The sequence below is a fragment of the Suillus fuscotomentosus genome (genome assembly GCF_016647785.1).
Source record: "Suillus fuscotomentosus strain FC203 chromosome Unknown F5891scaffold_33, whole genome shotgun sequence".
Classification (NCBI taxonomy): domain Eukaryota; kingdom Fungi; phylum Basidiomycota; class Agaricomycetes; order Boletales; family Suillaceae; genus Suillus; species Suillus fuscotomentosus.
In genome coordinates, this window is record NW_024539545.1 from 344,273 (window position 1) to 367,652 (window position 23,380).

General features: G+C 48.1%; 11 protein-coding genes across 11 annotated transcripts; 5 read left to right on the plus strand and 6 right to left on the minus strand.

Annotated features, from left to right (window-relative positions):
* The first annotated feature begins 232 nt into the window (after positions 1 to 232).
* Positions 233 to 1,838, plus strand: F5891DRAFT_1147047 (uncharacterized protein). The gene is made up of 6 exons (XM_041365042.1): positions 233 to 428; positions 484 to 879; positions 939 to 1,134; positions 1,185 to 1,272; positions 1,323 to 1,507; positions 1,561 to 1,838. The coding sequence occupies exons 2-6, from the start codon at positions 569 to 571 to the stop codon at positions 1,759 to 1,761; spliced, it is 981 nt and encodes a 326-aa protein (XP_041224954.1). The 5' UTR covers positions 233 to 428; positions 484 to 568; the 3' UTR covers positions 1,762 to 1,838.
* F5891DRAFT_1039187 (P-loop containing nucleoside triphosphate hydrolase protein) lies at positions 1,839 to 3,343 on the minus strand. The gene is made up of 6 exons (XM_041361934.1): positions 2,866 to 3,343; positions 2,680 to 2,808; positions 2,538 to 2,633; positions 2,316 to 2,480; positions 2,073 to 2,270; positions 1,839 to 2,021 (listed from the first exon to the last, which is right to left on the minus strand). Exons 1-6 carry the CDS (start codon positions 3,220 to 3,222, stop codon positions 1,956 to 1,958), a joined length of 1,011 nt encoding a protein of 336 aa, XP_041224955.1. The 5' UTR covers positions 3,223 to 3,343; the 3' UTR covers positions 1,839 to 1,955.
* On the plus strand, positions 3,340 to 4,499 carry F5891DRAFT_1039191 (surfeit locus protein 5 subunit 22 of mediator complex-domain-containing protein). Its single transcript, XM_041361935.1, has 3 exons — positions 3,340 to 3,660; positions 3,709 to 3,777; positions 3,831 to 4,499. Exons 1-3 carry the CDS (start codon positions 3,454 to 3,456, stop codon positions 4,020 to 4,022), a joined length of 468 nt encoding a protein of 155 aa, XP_041224956.1. The 5' UTR covers positions 3,340 to 3,453; the 3' UTR covers positions 4,023 to 4,499.
* Positions 4,500 to 4,790: 291 nt separating this feature from the next.
* F5891DRAFT_409038 (FAD binding domain-containing protein) lies at positions 4,791 to 7,236 on the minus strand. Its single transcript, XM_041371724.1, has 12 exons — positions 6,986 to 7,236; positions 6,813 to 6,932; positions 6,596 to 6,754; positions 6,342 to 6,543; positions 6,182 to 6,288; positions 6,093 to 6,127; positions 5,866 to 6,042; positions 5,760 to 5,815; positions 5,697 to 5,706; positions 5,620 to 5,644; positions 5,543 to 5,569; positions 4,791 to 5,489 (listed from the first exon to the last, which is right to left on the minus strand). Exons 1-12 carry the CDS (start codon positions 7,013 to 7,015, stop codon positions 4,797 to 4,799), a joined length of 1,641 nt encoding a protein of 546 aa, XP_041224957.1. The 5' UTR covers positions 7,016 to 7,236; the 3' UTR covers positions 4,791 to 4,796.
* A 406-nt stretch (positions 7,237 to 7,642) lies between these two features.
* F5891DRAFT_1039211 (uncharacterized protein) lies at positions 7,643 to 9,118 on the minus strand. Its single transcript, XM_041361936.1, has 3 exons — positions 8,662 to 9,118; positions 8,323 to 8,604; positions 7,643 to 8,267 (listed from the first exon to the last, which is right to left on the minus strand). The coding sequence occupies exons 1-3, from the start codon at positions 8,773 to 8,775 to the stop codon at positions 7,737 to 7,739; spliced, it is 927 nt and encodes a 308-aa protein (XP_041224958.1). The 5' UTR covers positions 8,776 to 9,118; the 3' UTR covers positions 7,643 to 7,736.
* Positions 9,119 to 9,825: 707 nt separating this feature from the next.
* F5891DRAFT_409210 (Maf1 regulator-domain-containing protein) lies at positions 9,826 to 11,217 on the minus strand. The gene has a single exon (XM_041371725.1). It carries the CDS (start codon positions 11,119 to 11,121, stop codon positions 9,982 to 9,984), a length of 1,140 nt encoding a protein of 379 aa, XP_041224959.1. The 5' UTR covers positions 11,122 to 11,217; the 3' UTR covers positions 9,826 to 9,981.
* A 1,032-nt stretch (positions 11,218 to 12,249) lies between these two features.
* Positions 12,250 to 14,090, plus strand: F5891DRAFT_1039220 (domain found in IF2B/IF5-domain-containing protein). Its single transcript, XM_041361937.1, has 3 exons — positions 12,250 to 12,489; positions 12,545 to 13,540; positions 13,590 to 14,090. The coding sequence occupies exons 2-3, from the start codon at positions 12,566 to 12,568 to the stop codon at positions 13,854 to 13,856; spliced, it is 1,242 nt and encodes a 413-aa protein (XP_041224960.1). The 5' UTR covers positions 12,250 to 12,489; positions 12,545 to 12,565; the 3' UTR covers positions 13,857 to 14,090.
* Positions 14,091 to 14,312: 222 nt separating this feature from the next.
* F5891DRAFT_1189835 (FAD binding domain-containing protein) lies at positions 14,313 to 16,532 on the minus strand (the record flags this gene model as incomplete). The annotated part of the gene is made up of 12 exons (XM_041367224.1): positions 14,313 to 14,999; positions 15,053 to 15,079; positions 15,130 to 15,154; positions 15,207 to 15,216; positions 15,270 to 15,325; positions 15,377 to 15,553; positions 15,601 to 15,635; positions 15,691 to 15,797; positions 15,851 to 16,052; positions 16,103 to 16,261; positions 16,331 to 16,450; positions 16,503 to 16,532. The coding sequence occupies 12 exons, from the start codon at positions 16,530 to 16,532 to the stop codon at positions 14,313 to 14,315; spliced, it is 1,635 nt and encodes a 544-aa protein (XP_041224961.1).
* Positions 16,533 to 17,629: 1,097 nt separating this feature from the next.
* Positions 17,630 to 19,056, plus strand: F5891DRAFT_409380 (ThuA-like domain-containing protein). Its single transcript, XM_041371726.1, has 8 exons — positions 17,630 to 18,083; positions 18,137 to 18,256; positions 18,307 to 18,344; positions 18,398 to 18,471; positions 18,519 to 18,592; positions 18,649 to 18,699; positions 18,747 to 18,841; positions 18,892 to 19,056. The coding sequence occupies exons 1-8, from the start codon at positions 17,888 to 17,890 to the stop codon at positions 18,994 to 18,996; spliced, it is 753 nt and encodes a 250-aa protein (XP_041224962.1). The 5' UTR covers positions 17,630 to 17,887; the 3' UTR covers positions 18,997 to 19,056.
* A 59-nt stretch (positions 19,057 to 19,115) lies between these two features.
* F5891DRAFT_1129013 (uncharacterized protein) lies at positions 19,116 to 21,211 on the minus strand (the record flags this gene model as incomplete). Its single annotated transcript, XM_041364345.1, has 10 exons — positions 19,116 to 19,367; positions 19,420 to 19,749; positions 19,796 to 19,913; positions 19,961 to 20,043; positions 20,094 to 20,172; positions 20,229 to 20,528; positions 20,585 to 20,634; positions 20,812 to 20,840; positions 20,894 to 20,941; positions 20,998 to 21,211. 10 exons carry the CDS (start codon positions 21,209 to 21,211, stop codon positions 19,116 to 19,118), a joined length of 1,503 nt encoding a protein of 500 aa, XP_041224963.1.
* On the plus strand, positions 21,113 to 23,363 carry F5891DRAFT_1039260 (S-adenosyl-L-methionine-dependent methyltransferase). The gene is made up of 9 exons (XM_041361938.1): positions 21,113 to 21,524; positions 21,577 to 21,834; positions 21,884 to 21,992; positions 22,048 to 22,288; positions 22,339 to 22,484; positions 22,531 to 22,595; positions 22,643 to 22,720; positions 22,781 to 22,963; positions 23,017 to 23,363. The coding sequence occupies exons 1-9, from the start codon at positions 21,389 to 21,391 to the stop codon at positions 23,208 to 23,210; spliced, it is 1,410 nt and encodes a 469-aa protein (XP_041224964.1). The 5' UTR covers positions 21,113 to 21,388; the 3' UTR covers positions 23,211 to 23,363.
* Positions 23,364 to 23,380: the final 17 nt, after the last annotated feature.

Consider the following 23,380-nt stretch of genomic DNA (forward strand, 5'->3'; position numbering starts at 1 on the left):
TGGTACCTTACAAGGCATGTTAAGAGACTGTTATGGTCATGCGGCAGATTACGGTCAACTTAAAGCCGTCGAAAGGTGTTCTACCCCATAATGACGAGCCTTTATGCCAAATGGGCTCAAGGCCTGAAACGAATTGTAAGTTACCGTAAACTTGGAGACATCTATGACTTGAACGACCTGCCGGCCAATGTAATGGAGTTGGGCAACTCCTGTCCGTCTTCGGAGGCGAGGTACTGATACCTAACTTGTCCGTGCATTGAGAATCTTATGTCAGAAGCATATGTACGGCTTACCCCTCGCGGTGCAGATCTTCCAGAAGGGGATGTTGTTGATTACCTTCCACTGTCCTGTCTTCGGATATAGTCGACCAGCGCGCACCGGAAGTATGCAACTCAGGGCGGACGCCCTTCTAGGTGCCATCTTCGTGAGTGAGTGCGCTCGCCATTGATGCAATGGTGTATCTCTAAAGTTGGTTCTCTTTAGTAGGACCATCGTGAGCTGTGTATATGGAGCACTATATAATGCCTGGTGTCTCCGTTGAGAAACCAACACGAGCAGCTCACCCATTATGATTTACTCAGTTACTCGCCTGTTCTTCATTGTTGTTGTTGTCGTTGTCCCTTCTGTTTATGCCCACATTGCCTTCTGGCATCCGAGCATGTGGGGCTTCAACGTCACAGATAAGGACCCAGCGTATTCTTACGACAACCGTCCTGTTGTCCCCCTGGCGCGCATGACGTTTAACGAGTGGTGGTTTCACAACCACCTTCGGTATCCTCCGCACCCAAATGATGTCTTTGAACTGCCCGCCGGGAAAGCTGCCGTTGCAGAACTCGGGTGCAACAAGGGCGCGACGACATGGTGGAATTCGTCCGAAGGGTTAGTCATCTGATTGATTACATCTTCTATCAAAATGTATAATGAGGTCAATGATACAGCGGAGATGTTCGTCAGGGGGACTGGCCTTGCCCCAGATCCACTTCTGTCCAGTTCCATACCACAGGCATCGACGACGTAAAAGGTTGTGCACTTGCCATTGTTTATGAATCGGACGTCAGCAAGATCAAACCAGAGGACTTTACAGTCTTTAGCGTCAACCAGACTTGCGTCTGGCACAGATTCACCACATTCCAGGTACGGTGGCCAAAGATCTTCTGAACCCAGTTTAACAACAACAACGATAGGTTCCCGCTGACATGCCTGCCTGTCCCGGCGGAAAATGCACGTGTGCATGGTTCTGGATCCACTCTCCTGATAGCGGTTCTGAACAGAGTAAGGCGGTTTCCTTTGCTGTCTTGTCATCCTGACTCGGTGCCTTCCAGTGTATATGAATGCCTTCCAGTGCACAGTAGCGGGTTCTAAGCACGATGCACCAGCTCTCATGAAGCCTCAAGTTGCAAGACGCTGCGGAGCAGATCCTGAACACGGAATTACCCACCCCACCCCTAGCAACTGTACGCACGGGGCGAAGCAGCCATTGTACTGGCTGCAAGATGAAGGCAACAACGTGAGCGCTAGAAACTTTTCACGTGATATTAAATCTGAACCGGGTCTGATTAGATGTTTGAGGACTATATGGGTCCTCCTTTTTATAACGACCTTTATGATTTTAAAGATGGAGCTCAGAACGACATATTCATGACAAACACGAAAAATGCTGTTCAGAGTCAAAAGCGGGATATATATCAGCCGTCTCGCTTCTCAAGGTTTTGGGGCAATGAACTTCATGCTTCGAGGGAGACGATGATAGAGGGCATTTAGGAAGGATGCATTGTATGCACTTACCTTGTATTTTGGAATCACTTCGGACTTCATGCGGAAAAATGTGCACTATGACTGTTTCACAATGACACGTAATCTGCTTCTATAATTCAATGAATTCTGTTTGTCGGCGAGCCACTGGATCAAACCGGACATGCGTATTGTGCCAAGAAATGACCTGCGAGAGGCGATAGCTACAAATCTGATGTCGAGGATAAGACGCCATCGCGAATTTGGAAGGTGCACCAAGTCTTTGATCTCTGTAATTCGAATTAATATCACACGAAGAAAAAAACTACTCAATAACTCACTGCTACCCTCGAACGGAATACTTCTGCTACGTGCACCGAAAACGGGCCCTCGGGATCAGGTATATCTTTCATCTTCGATAACCAGAGGGTACAATCTGTCATAAATGTAAACGAAGGGCCCAAAGCAGGTTTTCTAATTGTTGATGCAAATGCAGAACTCTGATTGAATGGTGCAGCTCCTGATGTTCCGTTGATCACCTAGATAAAATAAGAAGCAGGTGCAAATTCGTGTAACAACCTCACCATGATAGTGATCCCGAAAGTCCGAGCAAGCTCGCGTAATCGGCGCATAAACGTTGTCATCATGGCATGTCCTTGAGAAGATACCGCACTTAGGGACGGTAGTAAAAGTGGGGTTATAGAATCGAGGACTATCCACTGGACTGTTGGTCCAACAGTCCTAGAGCTCTGCGATACATAGCATAATTCAGGAACGAATAGGCGCAAAAAGAGATAGAGGCATACAGAAAGCGAAATGCGCAGCGCTTCGAGGACATCGTGCACTCCCTCGATGTTGAAACCCAAGGATACCTGCAATCTCTCTAGCACCTTATCAGATACCTGGCACTTCGTTAGATTCTCATCACGAAATTGACGAAAAATTTACTGCTACATCAAAATGTCGCACTAGCTGAGCAGTCTTCTCTGCAGAGAAGTCACCGGATGTATCTATCCATAAAGCACAAGAGTCCGCATCACAAAGAAGATGCTGGATCACTACTTGCAGCGCAAGTGCCTGCCATCTTCGTTGTAAATGGAATGCCCCTCAAGAACATACTTGAACTCATCTGACCGTTTTACCTGACCCTTTAGCTCCAGATATTTCAAAAACTCGAGAGCCACCAAAACCACCAACAAGTTCATCTAGTTCCTTGACACCACAGCTGACTTGAGGATGTTTCTCATATGTCCGTGCTGTGCCAGCAAGAATCTCGTCTCCCCGATATCCAGGGACCGATGCTTGTCCTGCTACTAATTCGGTAAACTTTTGAAGGTCTGAAAGCGTTACGGTCCCGAGTGGTAATCTTTTGATGATGTCCAAGCTGGAACCAAAGAAGAGAAGATCGGTGTCCGTTCGGATACCACACGAATGGTCGAGCGCTGCTACCAGTTCTGCAGGGATCAAAGGAACCACTGATGCTAAGCGCATAATGTCAATGGCGAGTTAAGAAATGCGAATTGGTATAATATCAAAGAACATGGCAGATCAAATACAAGGAAGATTTAGACGGTTGTTCCTTCTTCAAGGATCATAACAGCGCACAACGTTATTGATCGCATCAACACACAACTTGCTTTCGTTCCACAACCTGCCTTTTGAGGCTACTGTGATCCTTTACCGGCGCACCATTCAAACCAGTCATTCGGACAATATAAACTGATGGCTGAACCTCCCCAGACTGATGTCTCTCGTCCCTCAGCATTGCCTACAGCCAAGTTGCTCCAGCGTCCCACTTTCAATCAAGCTCTTGTCGATCAGAACTCGGATGAATACCTTGATACCATCGAGGAAGAATGGAACAAGAAACTAGACGCCGAGGTAGAAGTATTGGTCGATGGTATGGTCGATATCGTTAGTCTGGCATCGGTAAGCGCTATACGTACCTTCTCGAGCTGTACTTCAACCCTCTGTCAGATCGGAGACAAGGACAAGTTTCGAATCGCACAAGAGTCATTTCAGGCCGAATCTCGTGCCGAGTCTATGGTACGGAAACAAAACCTGTTTACTCCAGATTGCTCATCATCGAAATGATCCAGGTCCGTGCAGCTAATTCGCTGTTGTCCATAACACATTCGTTAAAGTTACTGCTTCTCTTGTCCGACGAGGCTCAAATTGCCCACCGTCGGGATGCAGAACTCAAGCACGTACAGCAGGAAAAGAATGAAGCTCGCCAGAAAGTCGCCGAGCTTCTCGATAGGTTGATGAATCCAAAAGGCGACCCGTCGTAATGAGACATCATTCCCTTATCGTCGAATCCACCCCGGCCTTTTTCAGCCATCCTGAGGGAAAGTTCCGATATAAAGCTCACATCTTGCTCAGTCTTCCCTGTGGAGGGTTATTTATACCTTTCCGGCACCTCTGTACTGACACGGGCCCAACTCTTGTCTCCACATCTTTTAGAATGCAGAATGTGTCACTCGCATACAATTGTCGTAGTGCAGTCAGCACTTCCCGGCGATCGAGTTTGGCTGAAAAAATTATCCTTCTAGGTAGCCGCATGAATATGGCTATTACTCGTGTGGAGCAGTTTCTCAGATCTCCATCTTGGCACCACATCACCATGTAACTTACCCGGACGCATCCATGTAGTTACCCCGATATGAATGTCACATCTTCATTTCTGCTGCGCTCTACTCAAATTTCAGTATCATAACTTTCAATCAGTCTTTCACGGTACAACAACTTCCTCTACCTCATGCAGTGACCTCAATTATACCATGTGCCAGATCTTACATGATTATCGATCGGTCTCACAGCCATTTACTATCTCTATTACAGGTGATAATTGATGCATGACGAGAATTAACTAATGTTCGCACTGTCTACGTATGAAGAACGACATGACTCGCACAAAATTTTGGTACATATTACTGTGCGGTTCTCCGTCACATCACTTTCATTTTCTCATTTTCAGTGACGGATATGATACACTACGTTGTATGAGGTATACAGGAATAAGCTGTAGTTCTAAAGTCGTAAGTAAAGAATGAATATTCGGGCCACTAAGTGTCTACAAATATTCTTGAGAAATACTTCTTTACGCCTTCCGTACCATGAACTATCGCCCCAACCACTCCGTCTGGCCGTATCACAAACACCTTCGTCTGACCAGCTTCCATGAGGTAAGCCGAATAAGCATGGCCCTCCTGATCAACGAGAACGAGATCAGCAGGAGATGCGACAGACGTTACTGATGCCGATGATGGCAGAACGACTGCCGATCGTACGACACTTTTGTCGTATGTCTCCAGTGCACCCAAGATTGGGGTAGCATCAGCGAGACTTGGCGCAAATACAAGGATTGTGTGGTACCAAGGTCTGTACAAACTAAAAAGCGTCGTCGCGCCAGGCTCTGCGCGCCCCACCTGCAGCATATTGGGTGCATCAGGCGCCCTGTCCCCGGCCTCCAGATGCTCCTCGTCAAGCACTCCGTATGCGTTGATCGGTTTCTCCTCGACTGAATTCACAAATTCATCGAGTACGATGGTGCTGAATCGGCAGTTGATGCCGAGCATGAACAGAATGGGACTTCGTTCGAACCGCGCGCCTTTGGATGCTATCGTCTTGTTGAGAATCGAGGTGGTCACGCCGAGCATCTCGGAGATCACAGGCAGACGCTCGGCGCTGTATGTCTCGAGAAGAGATTTGTCGGCGAACCCTTTCTGGACGAGCGCAAGCTTCCATCCTAGATTGAACTGGTGTAGGGCGCGGTCAGTTGCATCGCACATGCTACATCCATCCGACTCACTGCATCTTGTACGCCTGAATTGAGTCCCTGTTCGTAGACAAATGAGCAAGTATCAGCATCAATCGGATCAACCATACCTGACCACCCGTTGGGCTATGGACGCTTGGATATGTGTTAGTGGTAGTTTACGAAGAAGCATTCAAATATAGCATACTGAGCAGCATCTATGATGACATGCATGAGCATAGCCATGCACATCTGGAACAGAACCACATACCGCCTGCAACGAACACTCGACCCTCGCTAAACTTATTCACCATCCGGATATTGGGCCTGGAACGAACCGATGAACGCGCATCAACAGACAGAAACACAAAACGCACCGGAAGTAGCTCATCCAAACCAACTTGTTGACTGAAATCTCTGTTGGTATCAACGACACGATGGTCTCAAAAACGAGCTTTTCGCTCTCGGCTATCTTAGTCAAATCTAGTTCGCGACCAAAGAGGAAAAATTGCCAGCCGTCATCGCCAACTTCGTCTGTTGGACGCAATGAAAGGCTGCATATCGTCAATACACATGTCTCCAAGCCTCAACTGAACAAACATACCCTCGTTCATTCATGTTTCCAAATTGGTGCCAATGCTTCAAGACTACATCAAAAGAGCTTTCCATGAAATATGTAGAAAACGGACGTACCAGTCTATCGAGGCCAACGCCCATCAAGCGGATATCTCCAGTCACCATTTGGCCATCGTCTCTAGTCTCGCCCAAAAATGTGAGACCAAGTTGCTTGCGCACGATGCCTGTAAAGCCACTTTCAGTCTCGTGCATCCTAACAGATTTAGCTGCGTCTCACCTTTAGCGCCATCAGCGCCGATGATCCACTTGGCATCAAAAGTCTCTGATATGCCATTCTTTGCCAGAACAGCGGTGACGCCCTCATCGGACTGCTCGAACGAGCGGAGTTCTGTGCCCATCTCGACGGAACAAGAGAATTTCTCTAGGTGGCGTCGCAGAATGACATCTAGGAGTTGTTGACCCATCGATCTGTGGCCGTTCTAAAAAAACCGAGTCAGCATGAAGGTTTGATCAGGCGACCGTGTTGCACACGAATGGTATTGCTGGAGTAGGTTCGACATGCGGGACCAGCACTAAGTCTTTCAGAGTTTCCAACGTCCCAGGCTTGTAAAAACGGATGGGAGGGGCTGGTTTTGCCAGACTGATGACTTCTGAAACGCCCAGGAAGTTGTAGAGTTCGCGGGAACGTGGCTACATAGAGCATGCCTTCAGTGAGACCGGCAATGTGACAAGTGGATGTACGACAAACCCATATTCCAGTACCACGCTGTCCGATGCGAGGATGGGGGTCTTTATCGATGATGCGAACTGAGATACCATTTTGAAGGAGCGTCAACGCTGCTACCAGACCCACTGGTCCAGCACCTACCTAACATGGAATTCAGCTGAGGTGCAAGTATGTGTCATAGGCAGGTCACTTACGATTAGCACGGGAGGATGAACAAAATTCATTATGATATAGCAGTCACACTGACAGCAGTAGAAGTAATGAGTTCGAATTCCAACGATTTGTAAGTGAAGCAGGTAGTTATAACATGGAGACTGGGCCGATCAGAACAATCAGAGCTGGCGCTATGCCGCATCGAGTCAGGAAATTGGTAAGGATAACAGGAACCAGTTGCAGACAGGCTGCGGACCTTGCTTTTTCCCCATGGAGCCGAGCAAGAGCAGAGTTTGTTTATCTGACACCATGGTATCACATAATTTGTCTATGTCTCACTGGAGGCTAGGTTCACAAGTAAAGAACACTTTATTTTGTATGCTATAGGTTCGAGAATCATCCCTTCGTGGCGGGTGTTCGAAAAGGGCTGATCGAGTCCCAACAAAGCGCGCAGGCGTCGCTACCAGAGTCGATCGTCGGATCCGAAAAGGAGAGGTCTGCCCCCCGTGGGCTCTATTTCGGTGGCCTGCTTGGGTAATTTAAGATATACCCCACAATGTGGGTGCTATGCACCCAGGTGATCGATAAAGAACATGGCAAAGGGAGGCTTGAGCACAGTTGGAGACGACAAAAGATAAAGGCAAGTGCCGAGGAACGCCTGATATAGATTCTTGAAGCTTGAGGGATGAATGTCATTAAATTCACATCATTGTGTTTTCATGATGGATAGTAGGCAAACTTGGACTGCGCCAGCTGGCATGCGATAATCGTAATACAAAAATATGTTATATCTTACAACGTTTTCTCACTGGCAATCAGTTCCTCCAGTTTATCGACATGCGCACCGCTAAGTTGTGCAACAGCCATAAGCGGCCGTCGAACGTGAATTTCTCCATATCCGAAATGCTTCGATATCAAGGCCTTCATAGCACCAACTCCTCCAGCCTTGCGTGTTGCCCAATCTCCCTGACCTAGCTGAGCTTGAATTTTCATAGCCTCCTCGATCTTTCCTGCCTGGTAAAGTGCGTACATCTTCATGTGTAGCTTAGGCACGAGGTTCGGCAGCGCAGCAATTGCGCCAGCACTTCCGGAGAGGAGTCCTTGTAAGAGGACCTCTGATACACCAGCAAGAGTGCAAAATTCGGAAGGCGGCTTGACAGCAGTAATTCGGTGGAGCTTTCCAACGTTTCCGCAAGATAACTTAGTGCCCACAATATTGGGGTGCTCTGAGAGTGTGAGGATGATATCGGAGTCCAGGTCGATACCAGCAGTGACAGTTGGGAAGTTGTACACCATGTACGGCAAAGGTGAATAATCTGCAACCTACAAGTTCGAGGAAGTCAGGGACTCAGTCCAGCCGATTTGATGGAAGGCTTACTTCACGGTGATAACGGATGATGTTCTCTTTCGTCATATCTCCAGGCCAGACGGAAGGTGTCAACACGAGTACAAAGGCAGCACCAGCATCCTTTGCGTCTGCGCAGAGCTTCTTCGTCTCTCGTGCAGATTGGGCACCACAGCCTGCAATGATAACAACGTTCTGGAAGCCGTTTTCATCCAACGTCTTTCGAGTAAGGCTGATCGCCTCTTTACGCTCGTCATGTGACAAATGTTGAGCCTCCCCATTGCTTCCCTGCACGACGATACCTGTAACACCTCCCTGAGCAGATCAAAATGTTATTGACTGACATCAGGGAATCATAAGGTTTGTTTGCACCTGAGCGAGCCGCAAGACATGAGACTTTATAGCAGGGACATCAAAGTCCTCGTTCTCTTTGAAGAACAAGACAGCAGGCACGTAAATTCCGGAAGGGGGTACCGCAGCTGGCATGTTGCAAAAACCAATCGATTGGGTTGATAATCGCTGCTCTAGTAGTTATATGGGATCGAGCTCGCGGCATCATCACCATCACCATCTGGCGGAGCTCCGAGAGCACGGTTGGTGACACGGTCAGCTGGGGAACGGGCCGGTAATGTCAGTCACTGCGGAAACGAGAAAATAGTCAAGCCGGATTAGTGTAGGGACAGAATCCATATGACCCGGGATATCAACAGATGAGTCGTATGATAAGTGTGGAATTAGAACATGAAGTTATGATCATGCGCGTCAGTTACTGTATACTGGCAGCGGGGGGTTACTTGACCCTCCGAATGGAACGCTCCTCAACGAGTCAAGGACTACCAGATTAAGCGTATTTCGATCAATTTTACCGAAATTTAGTGATCACTTCACAAAATCACAATCGATTTTCTAATCATCTTAAACTTTTCCATCATCTACCACGTTCTTACCATCGTATCCAGATTCCAGGCCTTACAACTATGATGATCCGGGTTGTTTCTAAATCACACTTTGATGGGCGCGATCTGAATGTAGTACGCGTGCAGTGGTAGGGCTACTCTACGCGAGCGATGGGACATTGTAGGGCAGGGTTCAACAGATCAATGATATCTGGAAGATTGAAGATGACATGCCAAAATAATCAGCCCTGCGATGTGCGATCTCATTGTGTTCTACCGTTGACTGATCAGCCCAACTGCTTTCCAGGCTAATAGTACTTTATCATGAGTGCTAAGCACTGAGTACTGAAGTACGAGCTGCTGGCTGGTGGGGCACAACGTGACGTGTCATTTAACCCTGACTTATACAACTGTAACGCCACCACAACATCTTGGAATACATCGTTAGCATCACCCACAAGGAAGACCTCAAGAATCCAGGTCATAAATACTGATACAAAAACTACGCACTCGCCAGCACTGCGGCAGCATCAAACCATATAGTAAGAGACATAGTATGCGAATCCACTGACTCCTCCGAGCCGTGCATGCAGAAACTAACGTAAACAACAGTATCGTACAGGGCATCCAAGACTACTGCCGAGGCTCGGAGGCCGGTTGACGGCCAAAACTCGAATCACAAGAAGGTCGCAAAAGAAACTAGAAATTTGTCCCAAGGGTCAAGAGAGCAAGCATGGAGATGCTAGCTGAGAGATGAGCACTCGTCAGGAATCCTGCCAGGATCGCGCCTCACCAATCAAGCAGACGCACTGAGACCCATCGCTCGGGCTCCTGCACCGATACTACCTTCCCATCCAAAGAACCGTTCATTCTTTGGTACAGAGCCCACGCCAATGTAGCTGTCATTGTCCATTCCCATCTCGAACCACTCTTCGTCATCCCATCTCATATGCGCGTTCTTCGTGTGCGCCCAGACGGAGATGAAGACTATTCGCTTTAGCTTAGGGTTGAGGAAGAACCAGTGCGAGGACCACAAGAGTGCACCACAACGCCGCTTTAACCGCACATGCGCGATGTTGTTGCGCTCAGGCGATTCGCCACTACTCGTGCTGCCGCTGTTATACCGGAAAGGTATGCGGTTTTGCAGGGTCACGGAAGCTGGTCTTGAGCTGGTAGGATCCGGGAAGAACTCGTCTACGTCATAGTCATCAAACTCGAAAGGGGGTTCATCGTCTGGGTCGTCGGACGAATCCTCATCTGCAACAGACGCGACATCATCCTCATCGTCAGAGTCGTTGGCGTGGGGATCAGAGTCGATATCTGGGGAGTATGAGAAGACTTGGCAATCTGCGAGACCAATGACATCATCCAATATACGATACAAGGTTGGGTGTGTGCCAGAAACTATCTGGGGAGGTGCATGGGGGCTGGACACCATGTGGTGCAGAGGTGATGATGAGGTAGTTGGGACAGAAGAAGGGAAAAAAGTGGACGACGTGGGAGGATAAGCTGAGTATGTGCGTGGTGCGCTCATACCAGCACGGTGAGGAGAGAGAAGGGTTGTGCTGAGGGAATTTAGCACGCTCGCGCCGTTTTTCTCTTTGTTAAAGTGTGCGGGTCTGACATCTGAGAACTCATAGTCGGGGAATGCGATGTTAAGGGTGGCTATGAGAAGGTAGAGTGTCTTGCGAGATGCCTGCTTGTCCATAGGGCCAAACGGGGTAAGTTCAGGCTCGCGATCAAGCCATGAAGGAAGTGGCGGTGAATGGGAGAGCTCGTCGTTGTAGGCATGTTCAAGGGACTTGAAGAGTTTCTTGTCGCGTTTGATGTTCTTGCAGCTATATGCTTCGATACGAGTGTGTACGGAGCATTCTGGGCCCTCATGAGTGAGCGCTTGGGAAAGGCGTGATAACTCGGGGAATTCTATATATTTCATAGTCGTGAGGAATGATGTTGAACGGTAGTTGGTCGTCGTGAGCCGCAGCGAGGAAAGGAATAGAGCGAGGCGAGTGGCTTGACGAGCGGATGTTTGTCATTTCCGATTCTGGATGCACAGCTTCTCACTTAAAATTCTATTAATATTATGCCTTGATCATGCTGAGGGGAGAGCAATATATATTTGCCGACTTTAGCTTTCTTGAAGCCGGAAGTATACTGAACAGCAACAATTAATGGCCATTTGTCCTTCAGTGCAAGACGACGAAATAAAATTACAAAAGTTAAAACAAAAATTAACAGGATGATAGCAAGTTTACTCTCTTTCTTTCCAATCGGTCAGGTTTCGTCGACTACCACATGGTGATCGCACGTTTCTAAACCATGATCTTTTGATCCACTAGGTTGCTGCCAGGAGTCAAGTTGCATCATGCGAAAACGTTTGTGTGGCGTGACCTATAAGGATTCCACGCTTGACGCCTCGTAATGCTTGTACAATGTGCATGCACGTGAGTGTGAGATATATAACTGGCTGTCCCGTCGTTGTATTCCACAGTCGCACGGTGTTATCCTTCGAACCAGACGCGATGCGAGTACCATCCGGTGAGAACGAGACTGAGTTAACCGCGCCAGCGACATGGAGCGAAGCATGGTCGAGTGAACATCATCTACGAAAGAACTGAATCATCTATGACCACGGGTGCAATCGACATTGCCGCCGTGGCCGGCGCTCACGATAACCATATCTGCAGCCAATGTATGCAGAGCTAATGAGTGAGCCCGAGGAAACGAGATGCACCTTCATTGAGGAATTTATATGGTGCTGGTAGCTCGAGGCTTTCGTGGTATCGAGCACGTTTAGATTTGGCCGCTACAAATATTTCGGGGGGTCAGTGACTCAGAGACTTAATACCCAGGAGGAGGGACGCGTTACTTACATCGAGGTGTCGCTATGCTGCAGTCTGAATGGCTGAAGCAGAACCGTTTCTGGCCTGTTCAGAAGTTCCCAGGAATCCTGCTCTGTTCAGGAAGCGGCCGGGTGTGGCTGCGGCTGTACTTAGTCATCCGGCAACTGCCGGAAGCGGAACAAACAGGCACCCATAAATTTGCTTCCTTTTACCGGACTGCCTAAGGACTGCCCATAACCACCAACCACAAAGTCTTCTTACAGTCTTTGTCTACTTAAACCCAAAGCCCATAACCTAGAAATTTCGCGGTCTTCCCCTAGCCCACGATTGCTTCTCAAACGCAAAATTTTTCTATCTTCTGTCCTACTCGAGGAGAAAACAGAAGACTTTATTTCATGCTTCGACCTCCACTCAATTTATCGGCAAATACGTGTTTGTTTCGGAGAAAGTCCATAAGTACTGTATGTCGTTTCTATCTTCTGCGACATGCTGTCCATTGACTAGGCCATACTCTAGCGTTAAATATATCTGCCCAGCATGGCTTCCGCAGGAATTGTGAATATTCGTCGCGATGTCGATGACAAGTTTTACCGCTACCGCATGCCGCTCCTTCTCACAAAAATTGAAGGCAAAGGCAATGGTATCAAAACCGTCGTTCCCAACATGGCAGATGTCGCTCGTGCCCTATCTCGCCCTCCCACCTATCCTACCAAATTCTTTGGCTGTGAGCTCGGTGCACAGACCTCCTCTGATGACAAGAATGAACGCTACATCGTCAACGGCGCTCATGACGCCTCTCGCCTTCGGGAATTGCTTGACGTCTTCATCGATAAATTTGTTCTTTGTCGTTCATGCAAGAATCCTGAGACAGATCTTATCATCCTCAAGAGCGGTCGCAACGAGGATATCGTCAGGGATTGCAAAGCTTGCGGTGAGAGGACGGACGTCGACATGAAGCACAAGCTCGTCACCTTCATTTTGAAGAACCCGCCTAAGAACCCCAAGAAGAGCAAGAAGGGGGCCAAGGGTGAGACAAATGGAAACGGCGGCGGAGTGCACGCGTCAGCTCCATCTGTTCCTGGTGACGAACATAGTGGCTCTGGTGGCGATAGCGATGATGAGCTTACCAAGAAGATCAAAGCCGATGCCGCTGAGCTTACCACAGAAACCAAGCTTGCAGCTCAAGATTGGTCGGCTGATACCTCTCCCGAGGCTGTCAAGGCTCGCGTTAAGGCGTTGGAGAGTCAGGTTGGCGGACTATCACTTACGCCTGCTGGCGGCTTGGGAGATGATGAGGGCAGTGATGACGATGTCAACAGCCCCTATGCTCAGTTTGGTCGTTGGGTCGAAGAGAACAAGGGCGAAGCAGGCATTAGTGCAGTGCAGATCTACCAGAAGGCTCAAGAGTTTGGCGTCGAGAAGAAACACAAGACTGTCCTAGTTCTTGTTCAAGCGCTGTTCACCGAGGACGTTGTGAAAGAGATTAATACATACAAGGCCCTGCTCGCAAAGGCTTGTTCTCCTCCTACTGATCTGCGGATGTTGCTAACTTAATGTGCAGATGGCCACCTCCGAGAAGCACCAGAAAGCTCTCTTGGGTGGAATTGAGCGCCTCGTTGGGCTCACCCACCCCGAGCTCATCCCTTCCGTACCAAAAGTCCTTATGGCGTTGTACCAGATCGATGTCTTGGAAGAAGACGTGGTGACTCAGTGGGGTACTCATGTCAGCAAGAAGTACGTTGATAAGGAGACGAGCAAGAAAGTGAGGAAGGCCAGCGAGCCGTTCTTAAAGTGGCTTGAGGATGCAGATGATGACGAATCTGAGTGATGTGTAGATATGTAGTCCTCATTTATGTTTCTGTTTTTACTTTTCATATCTTGTCTTTTGTTCGCTAATAATACTATTGGTTACCGCTCGCTCGTGCATCCTCACATTTCGTGCATCCCTCAAAACCACACTTTTCCTACTGCAACTTGTCAAACTACTACGTTCATTTGAAATAATAGTACACATCGTAGCGGCGGCGAGCCGCCAGTCCCCGACTTTGCCTCTCATGCCAAGTCGTCATGATTAGTTCAGCTCATTTTTGTGTGTAGCCTTTCATCCGATGTACTCAAACATCCTTTGCTCAAATTCTCCGGAGTTACTATGTGGTTCTCCGTCACATCACTTTCATTTTCTCATTTTCAGTTGCGGATATGATACACTACATTGCATGATTCAGGTATACAGGAATAAGCTGTACTTCTAAAAGTCGTGAGTAAAGAACGAATATCCGGGCCACTAAGCGTCCACAAATATTTTTGAAAAATACTTTTTCACCCCTTCCGTACCATGAACTATCGCCCCAATCACTCCGTCCGGCCGTATCACAAACACCTTCGTCTGACCAGCTTCCATGAGGTAAGCCGAATAAGCATGGCCCTCCTGATCAACGAGAACGAGATCAGCAGGAGATGCGACAGACGTTACTGATGCCGATGATGGCAGAACGACTGCCGATCGTACGACGCTTTTGTCGTATGTCTCCAGTGCACCCAAGACCGGGGTGGCATCAGCGAGACTCGGCGCAAATACGAGGATTGTGTGGTACCAAGGTCTGTACAAACTAAAAAGCGTCGTCGCGCCAGGCTCTGCGCGCCCCACCTGCAGCATATTGGGTGCATCAGGCGCCCTGTCCCCAGCCTCCAGATGCCCCTCGTCAAGCACTCCGTAAGCGTTAATAGGCTTTCCTGAGGTCACAAATTCATCGAGTACGATGGTGCTGAATCGGCAGTTGATGCCGAGCATGAACAGGATGGGGGTTCGTCCGCTCGACGCATCGCCAGACGCTATTGCCTTGTCCAGAATCGACGTGGTCACGCCGAGCATCTCAGAGATCACAGGCAGACGCTCGGCGCTGTATGTCTCGAGAAGAGATTTGTCGGCGAGTCCTTTCTGGACGAGCGCAAGCTTCCATCCTAGATTGAACTGGTGCAGGGCGCGGTCAGTTGTAACACACATGCTGCATCTACCCGACTCACTGCATCTTGTACGCCTGAATTGAGTCCCTGTTCATAGACGAGTGAGCAAGTATTAGCAATAATCGAATCAACCATACCTGACCACCCGTTGGGCTGTGGACGCTTGGATGTGTGTTAGTGGCAGTTTACGAAGAAGTATTCAAATATAGCATACTGAGCAGCATCTACGACGACATGTGTGAGTACAGCCATACGCATTTGGAACAGAACCACATACCGCCTGCAACGAACACTCGACCCTCGCTAAACTTATTCACCATCCGGATATTAGCTCTGGAACAAACCGATGAACATGGATCAACACAGCCAGGAACACAAACGCACCGGAAGTCGCTCATCCAAACCACCTTGTTGAATGAAATCTCCGTTGGTATTAACAACGCAATAGTCTCGAAAACGAGCTTTTCGCTCTCGGCAATCTTCGCCAAATCTAGTTCATGGCCAAAGAGGAAAAATTGCCAGCCGTCATCGCCAACTTCGTCTGTTGGACGCAATGAAAGGCTGCATATCCGTCAATATACATGTCTCCAAGTCTCAATTGAACATACCCTCGTTCATGAAAGTTTCCAAATCGGTGCCAATGCTTCAAGATTGCATTGGGATAGCTTTCCATGAAATATGTAGAAACCAAAACGCACCAGTCTATCGAGGCCAACGCCCGTCATGCGGATATCTCCGGTCACAATCCGAGTATCGTCTCTAGTCTCGCCCAAAAATGTGAGGCCAAGTTGCTTGCGCACAATGCCTGTAAAGCCACTTTCAGTCTCGTGCATCTCAATAGATTTAGCTGCATCTCACCTTTAGCACCATCAGCGCCGATGATCCACTTGGTATCAAAAGTCTCTGATGTGTCATTCTTTGCTAGAACAGCAGTGACGCCCTCATCGGACTGCTCGAACGAGCGAAGTTCGGTGCCCATCTCGACAGAACAAGAGAATTTTTCTAGATGGCGCCGCAGAATGACATCTAGGAGCTGTTGACCCATCAATTTGGGAACATACTAAAAATTGAATCAGCATGAAGGTTTGATCAGGCGACGGTGTTGCGCACGAATGGTATTGCTGGAGTAGGTTCGATATGAGGGACCATCACTGAGTCTTTCAGAACTTCCAACGTCCCGGACTTGTATCCACGCATGACAGGGGCTGGTGTTCCCAGACTATTGACTTCTGAAATGCCCAGGAAGTTGTAGAGTTCGAGGGAGCGCGGCTACAATATACATAGAGAATGCATTCAATGAGACCATGGGGAGATATGACAAGTGGATGTGGCACAAACCCATATTCCAGCACCACGCTGTCCGATGCGAGGGTGGGGGTCTTTATCGATAATGCGAACTGAGATACCGTTTTGGAGGAGCGTCAACGCTGCTACCAGACCCGCTGGCCCAGCGCCAACCTAACAAGGAATTCAGCTGAGATGTAAACATGTGTCATAGGTCGTCACTTACAACTAGCACGGGGGGATGAACAGTATTCATGGATAACACTGATAGGAGGATTAGTTGGTTCGAATTCTGAGGATTTGGATCAGCATCTCGAGAGAAGCAGGTTGTTATAAGACAGGGGTGAGGCCGATCAGGACGGGCACTATGGTAATGACGCGGCGTTCAGAGTAGTAGTATCCTCAGTCGCCGACGTTACGCATCATCAGATAATCTGTCAAAATGCTACCGGATACTTCACGACGGCTGACTGGATGACTCGCTTAGTGTTATAGTAATGCATCCGAGTCAAACAGGGCAAAGACCTGTGATGCATCCGAGTCATGTGCAAGTGTACAGGCCTGAGGCTGAGTACGCAGACATCTAATGGAGATGTATCAGGCACTTGGACTATATCGTATGTTGCGAGTCGCAAAAATTAACTTGAATAAATTGGGAGGGAGGAAGGGAGAAGGAATGCTTACGCCAGAATACACTTCAAGAACGCTGATTAAAAATCTCGATAGAGTACCGATGTTAGACTCACCATGCAAGTAGTGTTGAAGTGGCGGGGCACAACACTGCATCAGCAAACTACCAATTTTTGATACAGGCGAACGACACAACTGACATAGCCCAACAGCGGCGCAGTGCACAGCCTCAAAGGAAAATGATGGCGCACAGGAATAGAAACTGACCTGAGGCCTGAGGTGCGATGCAAACTAATTGCAACCAATTGATCATCAAGTATCATATATCATATATCATTGTCGATTGCATATGGTGAAATAAGGGCTAAACATACGTTTTCTCGAGCTGCCTGTGAGGGGATTTTGAAACCGTACCGTCATACCCTGCAACGGCCCAGTCACCAGCACATCATAGCAGATTTCTGAACAACTAGAGGCATGTCATCCCTGTCTTTGAAAATCACAGGATACTCCGTGCCATCAGACAGTCAGAGCACTAGAGATATAACAAGGGGTATAGATTCGATTCGAAGACAGAAGATTTTTCAGCATTGATGCCATGTGTGCGTTGGCAATGGGATGTTGACAAGCGGCGCCGGCCCGTTACACGTTAAGGAGCGGAGTTTCTGCTCAGCCTCATATCGATGACACACTTTGGAGTGCCACCACCTTGAATCTGCCACCTGCTAGTGCCACGCTGGCAGAACTGCTTCAAAATAGTTCTGCCACAACACTACTCGCGTTACGCCTTGTCATGCGGCCCGAGGGAGACTCATCTCTCACGTTGTACTTATATTCTTGCAGAAGAAATAAATGTGTCACCATGCTCATCGCTGCAGCAAAATAAGTATTACCTTCTCTGGGACACTTTAATCCCAAGGGCATAAAACCATAATGTGTATGTTTCCACGCCCTAGCTAACTAAACTTGAACACCCTCACAATGCCTCCTCGCATACTCGCCTACTCCGCTACGGCTGGATTCAGACACGACAGCATCGAGGCTTCTATCGAGGCTCTTAAAGCCAAGGAATCCGCCCTCGACGTAAAGTTCGACTTCACGGAGGACAAGTCAAAGTTCACAGATGAAAACTTATCTCAGTATGATGCCATCTTGTTCTTGAACAACTCCGGCATTGGTACAGCCCATATTGAACGACCAGTGTGATGGAAACTAATGGCTCTACATCAGTTCTTGATGATACCGGGAAGGTCGCTCTACAGAATTATTTCAATCTTGGTGGCAACTTCCTTGCTATTCACTGCGCCGCAAGCGCCCTGCGCGATTCTCCTTTCTTCGGGAGACAGATTGGTACGTTGTGATATGAAGGATCGATGTCCTGATGCTTTACATTTGCATAGGTGCCTATTTCGAATACCACCCTGAGATTCAGGAATCAGTAGGTCGTAAGAGGCTTTACAGCCAAATTGCTCACGAATACTGTCATTTCAGGCTGTAGATGTCCTGGACAAGACGCACCCTAGTACCGTCATGCTACCAGATAAATGGCGCTTGCTGGACGAGATGTGTGCTTGTTTATAAGCCCCTTTTAAAGTACACTGACTTCTCCAAGGTACAACTTTGAGTCGGACCCTCGTGCCATCGGGGCCAAGGTCCTCCTGACAGCCGACGAGTCAAGCTACCAAGGTAATGTTGATGAACCGAGCAGATTCGTGTGCTGAGCATAATAAATGATTTTCAAGATCCTCAGGCGAAAGAAAAAACTTTGCGCCACGGATCTCCCCACCCAATTGGTGAGTATTTAACCCGAGCAGTATCAACTTGCCTCGATTCCTCGTAGCTTGGTATCAGGAAAGAGGTGCCGGCGTTGAAAGCCATGGCATTGCTGGTCGCAGCTGGTTCACTGGGCTCGGTCATTGTATCGAAATATGGAGCGTAAGTGTGGTATACTTGTCTTGGATTGAAAGTAATCAAAACCTTCTCAGGACGACCTCTTCTTGGGTCATGTCATGGGTGGTATCAAGTGGGTGCTTCAATCGAAGACCACGAAAGCATTTAATACCAACGGCAATGTCGGCAATGCGTCCTGAGACCTGATCAAGAGCAGTGAGATGAAATGTATACAGCGTGGGAAATGACATGTAAATGCAGAGCGAGGGAATGATTAAGAATGCGGAATGGAATATGCATGTTCTTGTCAGAGGGATAATTATTGAGGTCTGCACTCTGGCTCGCCTCCCATGTTGTCTTCGCCATAGTCGTCACCGTCTTCGTCCTCCCAGTCGTCTTCGTCTCCTTCTCCGAACTGCGATGCAAACCCTTGATCAAAGAAGTCCGAACCAGCCGGGAAAGACCGGGCACGCACGTCCACAATGTCCCCCTCTTCATATGGGACTTCATCGACAATTTCAGGCATTGGGTCCATGTCATCTTTCTTTGGCGGCAAAAGTCTCTCCAAAGCCTCCGAGATCAAGCAATTAGCGAATGCTTTTCATAGTTGGAAATATACATACCGGCTTGTTCACAGATTGTAGCCATTGGGCATCGGGCATTTGTATGTCAAGAACTATGAACAGGTCGCCTTTCTGATCTGGGTGTTTGTGTGTGGGCATGCCTTCTCCACGAAGCTTTATCGAATCCCCGGGACGGATAATCCTGCCTGGTGGACTGGAAACCCGAATGCCCCTTCCGTCGAGGTGCTTTATCAAGATGCGAGAAAAACCTAGAAGTGCTTCGGATAGCGTGATTTTGACATTTGTTAACAAATTGCTGCCTGAGCGCTCAAAAGACTCGTGGTGAGTAGTTTTGAGTTTAAAAATCACATCACCAGCAGGGATACCGGGCTGTTATACATTAATCGACATCCATTCAAGAATTCGTATTACCTACCTGTTGATCGCCTGCGCCTGCGAGGACGATCCGGTGTCCATCTGGCATGCCTTTCTCGATGAAAATTTCTTGGCGGGTCTTTTCCTCTACTGTCTTTTCACCCTTACATTTTTTACACCTACCTATCATGAGTGGCCATAAATGCGCATGTATAGTAGAACGAACCGATCTTTCTCTTTTAGTTTACTGCCTTGACCGCTGCACTCGGTACATTTCGTCCGTGCTGTGCCATACCGCGAAGCGGCAATCTCAAAAGAAATATCTGATAGGATGTTCGAAAAGCAGTAAAGCTTCGCACCTGTGTTTGGATAAAAGTCCAGCCTTTTCCTTCGCAGTTGACGCACTCCTTGGGTTTGGCGCTACCCCGGGCTCCGGAACTACATTATTGGGACCTTGATTAACCGGTGATCTAGAACGAGCTGACACCACATACCCTTGACACGTGCTGCAAATGATCTCTCTTGCCATATTCATCTTCACAGACTTTCCATTGTATAAATCTTCCAGCGTAACATCATAGGGAACCTCTGTATCTTGGCCCTTGTGTCGGTGGGGGCCCCCTCCAGGCCCTCCTCCACCAAAGTCGAAGAAAGTTGCGCCACCACCGAAAAATTGAGCAAAGAGATCTGCAGCATCAGCCATGCCACCTGGTCCCCCTGAACCTGGGCCTAGACCAGCCATCCCACTTTCGTCATATAGTGCTCTGCTCTCTGGATCACCAAGGATCTCGTAGCTAGAAGGTAGGCGTGACTGTCAGATGAGTTCGAGGAAACAAGAGATGAAACGGACGCGGCAGCCATTTCCTGGAATTTCTGAGCAGCTTGAGGGTCATTGGGATTCTGTGGCATAGAAAATTGTGGGCAACGGCCAGCGTAATTGCATGAAAACAAACCTTGTCCTGTCAAACGTAATGGTCAGCTGATTTTGGAGAACAATCACTGAATAACTTACGGGATGATGTTCCTTAGCCTGTGAAGGAGTAAGAGCCTGTTAATGGATCAAGTGTGGACTCGCACCTTTTTCCGATAGGCCTTCTTGATATCATCTTGTGCAAACTGTTCAGGCCAAGCGTATCGGAGCAAGGTGTCTAGGACGTACCTTCGCTGGCGGACGGCGGAACACCTAAAAGATCATAAAGCTCGGTATCTACAGGCACTGCATAACTGTCAGCAGTCAATTGTAGAAAGGACAGCTTAGTTAACCAACTTTTTCTTTCGAGGAAGGAAATCCGACTGAAGACACAGTTAATTTTAACGTCGTGACACGCGTTTTGGAGAGACGCGCTTCGGAGTTTGAATTATCTATTATCAACCCTTGAAAAAAAAGCTGGTTCTCAAAGTCCTGGTCGCGTTCAGTGCTTTGCTTGAGGCTCGGTGCATTCACTAGGATAGGTGAGCTACAGTTCTTGTTCTTCATCTCCAGAATGATGTTCAATCATTATCTACATTGTCTTACTGGGCTCGCCCAGAAATGACGAATATTTCAACCTGATTTTTTCCAAAGTCCCACCTATAGTATCCTCATGCTTATCCGTTCCCTATAGGTTCTTAGTCCAGCACTGATGCCCTTCATACTTGTACATAGTGCCCTGCAATGAACTTCTACTTTGAGGCTTCTGAAGTACTTAATCGTCTCGATGCAAAAGAAGGTTCCATCAAAGGCATTCTGGCCACTTTACCCGAGAACAACAGATCGAGAACAGCTGCGCTTGTCATCGAAACACTCAAATGTAAGTTGCGGCACATCACGTTATTGAATGTGATCATTTACCCAGCGTTCAGACAAATCTGTCCTCTCCGATGTCATCCAGGCATCCAAGCTCCTCACCGAGGAGAGGAAGAAAATCAGTTCTTTGAATCTAGCCCTTGTACTAGTGCATGACACTCTGCTCGCAAATGGTATTCAGGCTGGGGACGGGCCCATCAAACAAGCCATTTTAAGGCACAAGACTAGGCTAAAGAGCGAACTTCAGCGAATCAAAATAAAACGAGGTGTCAAATCTGATCTGGAGTTGACTCAGACCAGTGACGACAGGGCAGGTTAGAGCACATCCAATAGCAAAGTGCACTTGGTGAACCATCTTCACAGCCAAAATCCCTCGTTACGTTCGTGTCAATACTTCGATATGGTCGACAGAGGAGGCCATATCATTTTATACCAAACGTGGTTTTCAACTGCAAGGTCCCTTTGCGTCGAGGTCAGCCATGTGTCCTGGAATGTTCTTGAGTACTGATGTCGTCCGCTTATCTCAGCAAAGGGTTTGGAATTGATGAACACATACCAGATCTGCTGGCATTCAACCCTGCTTTACAGTTTCGCGACGATCCTTCCTACAAAACTGGCAAGATTATTTTACAAGATAAGGCGTCGTGTTTCTCCGCGTTTGTGCTATCGCCTCCTTGTAACGATCCAAATGCTGTGGTGATAGACGCGACAGCTGCTCCCGGAAACAAAACCTCACATCTGAGCGCACTGATGGGTAACAAGGGAAAGGTAATCTGTATACCCCGCTTCCAATTTAAACCTTTTTGACGGTGTGGTAGTTATATGCTTTCGAGAAGGACACGAGGCGCTTCTCGACGTTGAAAATGATGCTCGCCAAGGCTGCTTGCCGCAACGTAGAAGCCATCAACGTTGATTTTCTCACGGTCGACCCTTCCCATCCAAAGTATTCACTGGCAACCCATATGTGTGTCCTACTTCGAACACCCTCGATTTCCACTAACTTCTACTAGCTTGCTTGATCCTTCCTGCAGTGGTTCAGGTATCGTAAATCGTCTAGACTATTTGCTTGAAGATGGCGAGTCTCTTGTATATTGTAGCTCAGCTCAGCTGACGCTTCCATAGAGACAGAAATGGTGGAAGAAGACCGGTTGAACAAACTAGCCGCTTTCCAGCTCATGATGATCAAACATGCTATGAAATGTGAGTAGTTCGGAAAATAGTGGATATAGAAATTAGAATGACTTCTTATTTCGTCTTTAGTTCCATATGTACAGAAAATCGTTTATTCTACCTGTAGCATTCACGCGACAGAAAACGAGCATGTCATTAGCCATGCCCTTCAGTCGGACGAAGCAAAGCGCAGTCATCTCAAGCTTGCACCTCGGAACGACGTCCTGCCCACATGGAACCGCCGAGGCCAGCCAGAAGAGATGAAGGGCACAGGTAAATACTCGTTCCGCCCGACACATGTAAATTAAAGTGAGACGCATTTTCAGGTGACGCGGACAGCCTAGTTCGTTGTTGCCCGGGCGAAGATGGCACAAACGGTTTTTTTGTTTCGTGCTTCATTCGGGAACATAATTCTGTGCTCCCTCAGACTGAATCGTCGAAGAAGCGTAAAGGGGAAATTGAGGAAGTGACTCCGGAGAAGAGGAAGAAAAAACGCAAGAAAAAGATCAAAACAGAATGAGATCTTCGCTAGATTTACTAATACACATCCACGTCGAAATTATAAGCGTGTTTTGAGTTGTCGACTAACCCGCTTGTGCTGTCCCCAGCGCGATGGAATGTTTATTATTAGCAACCTGGAGATACGGACGGAGGTCTGCGGTAATCCCTCACTATTTCCCGCCAGCGCCT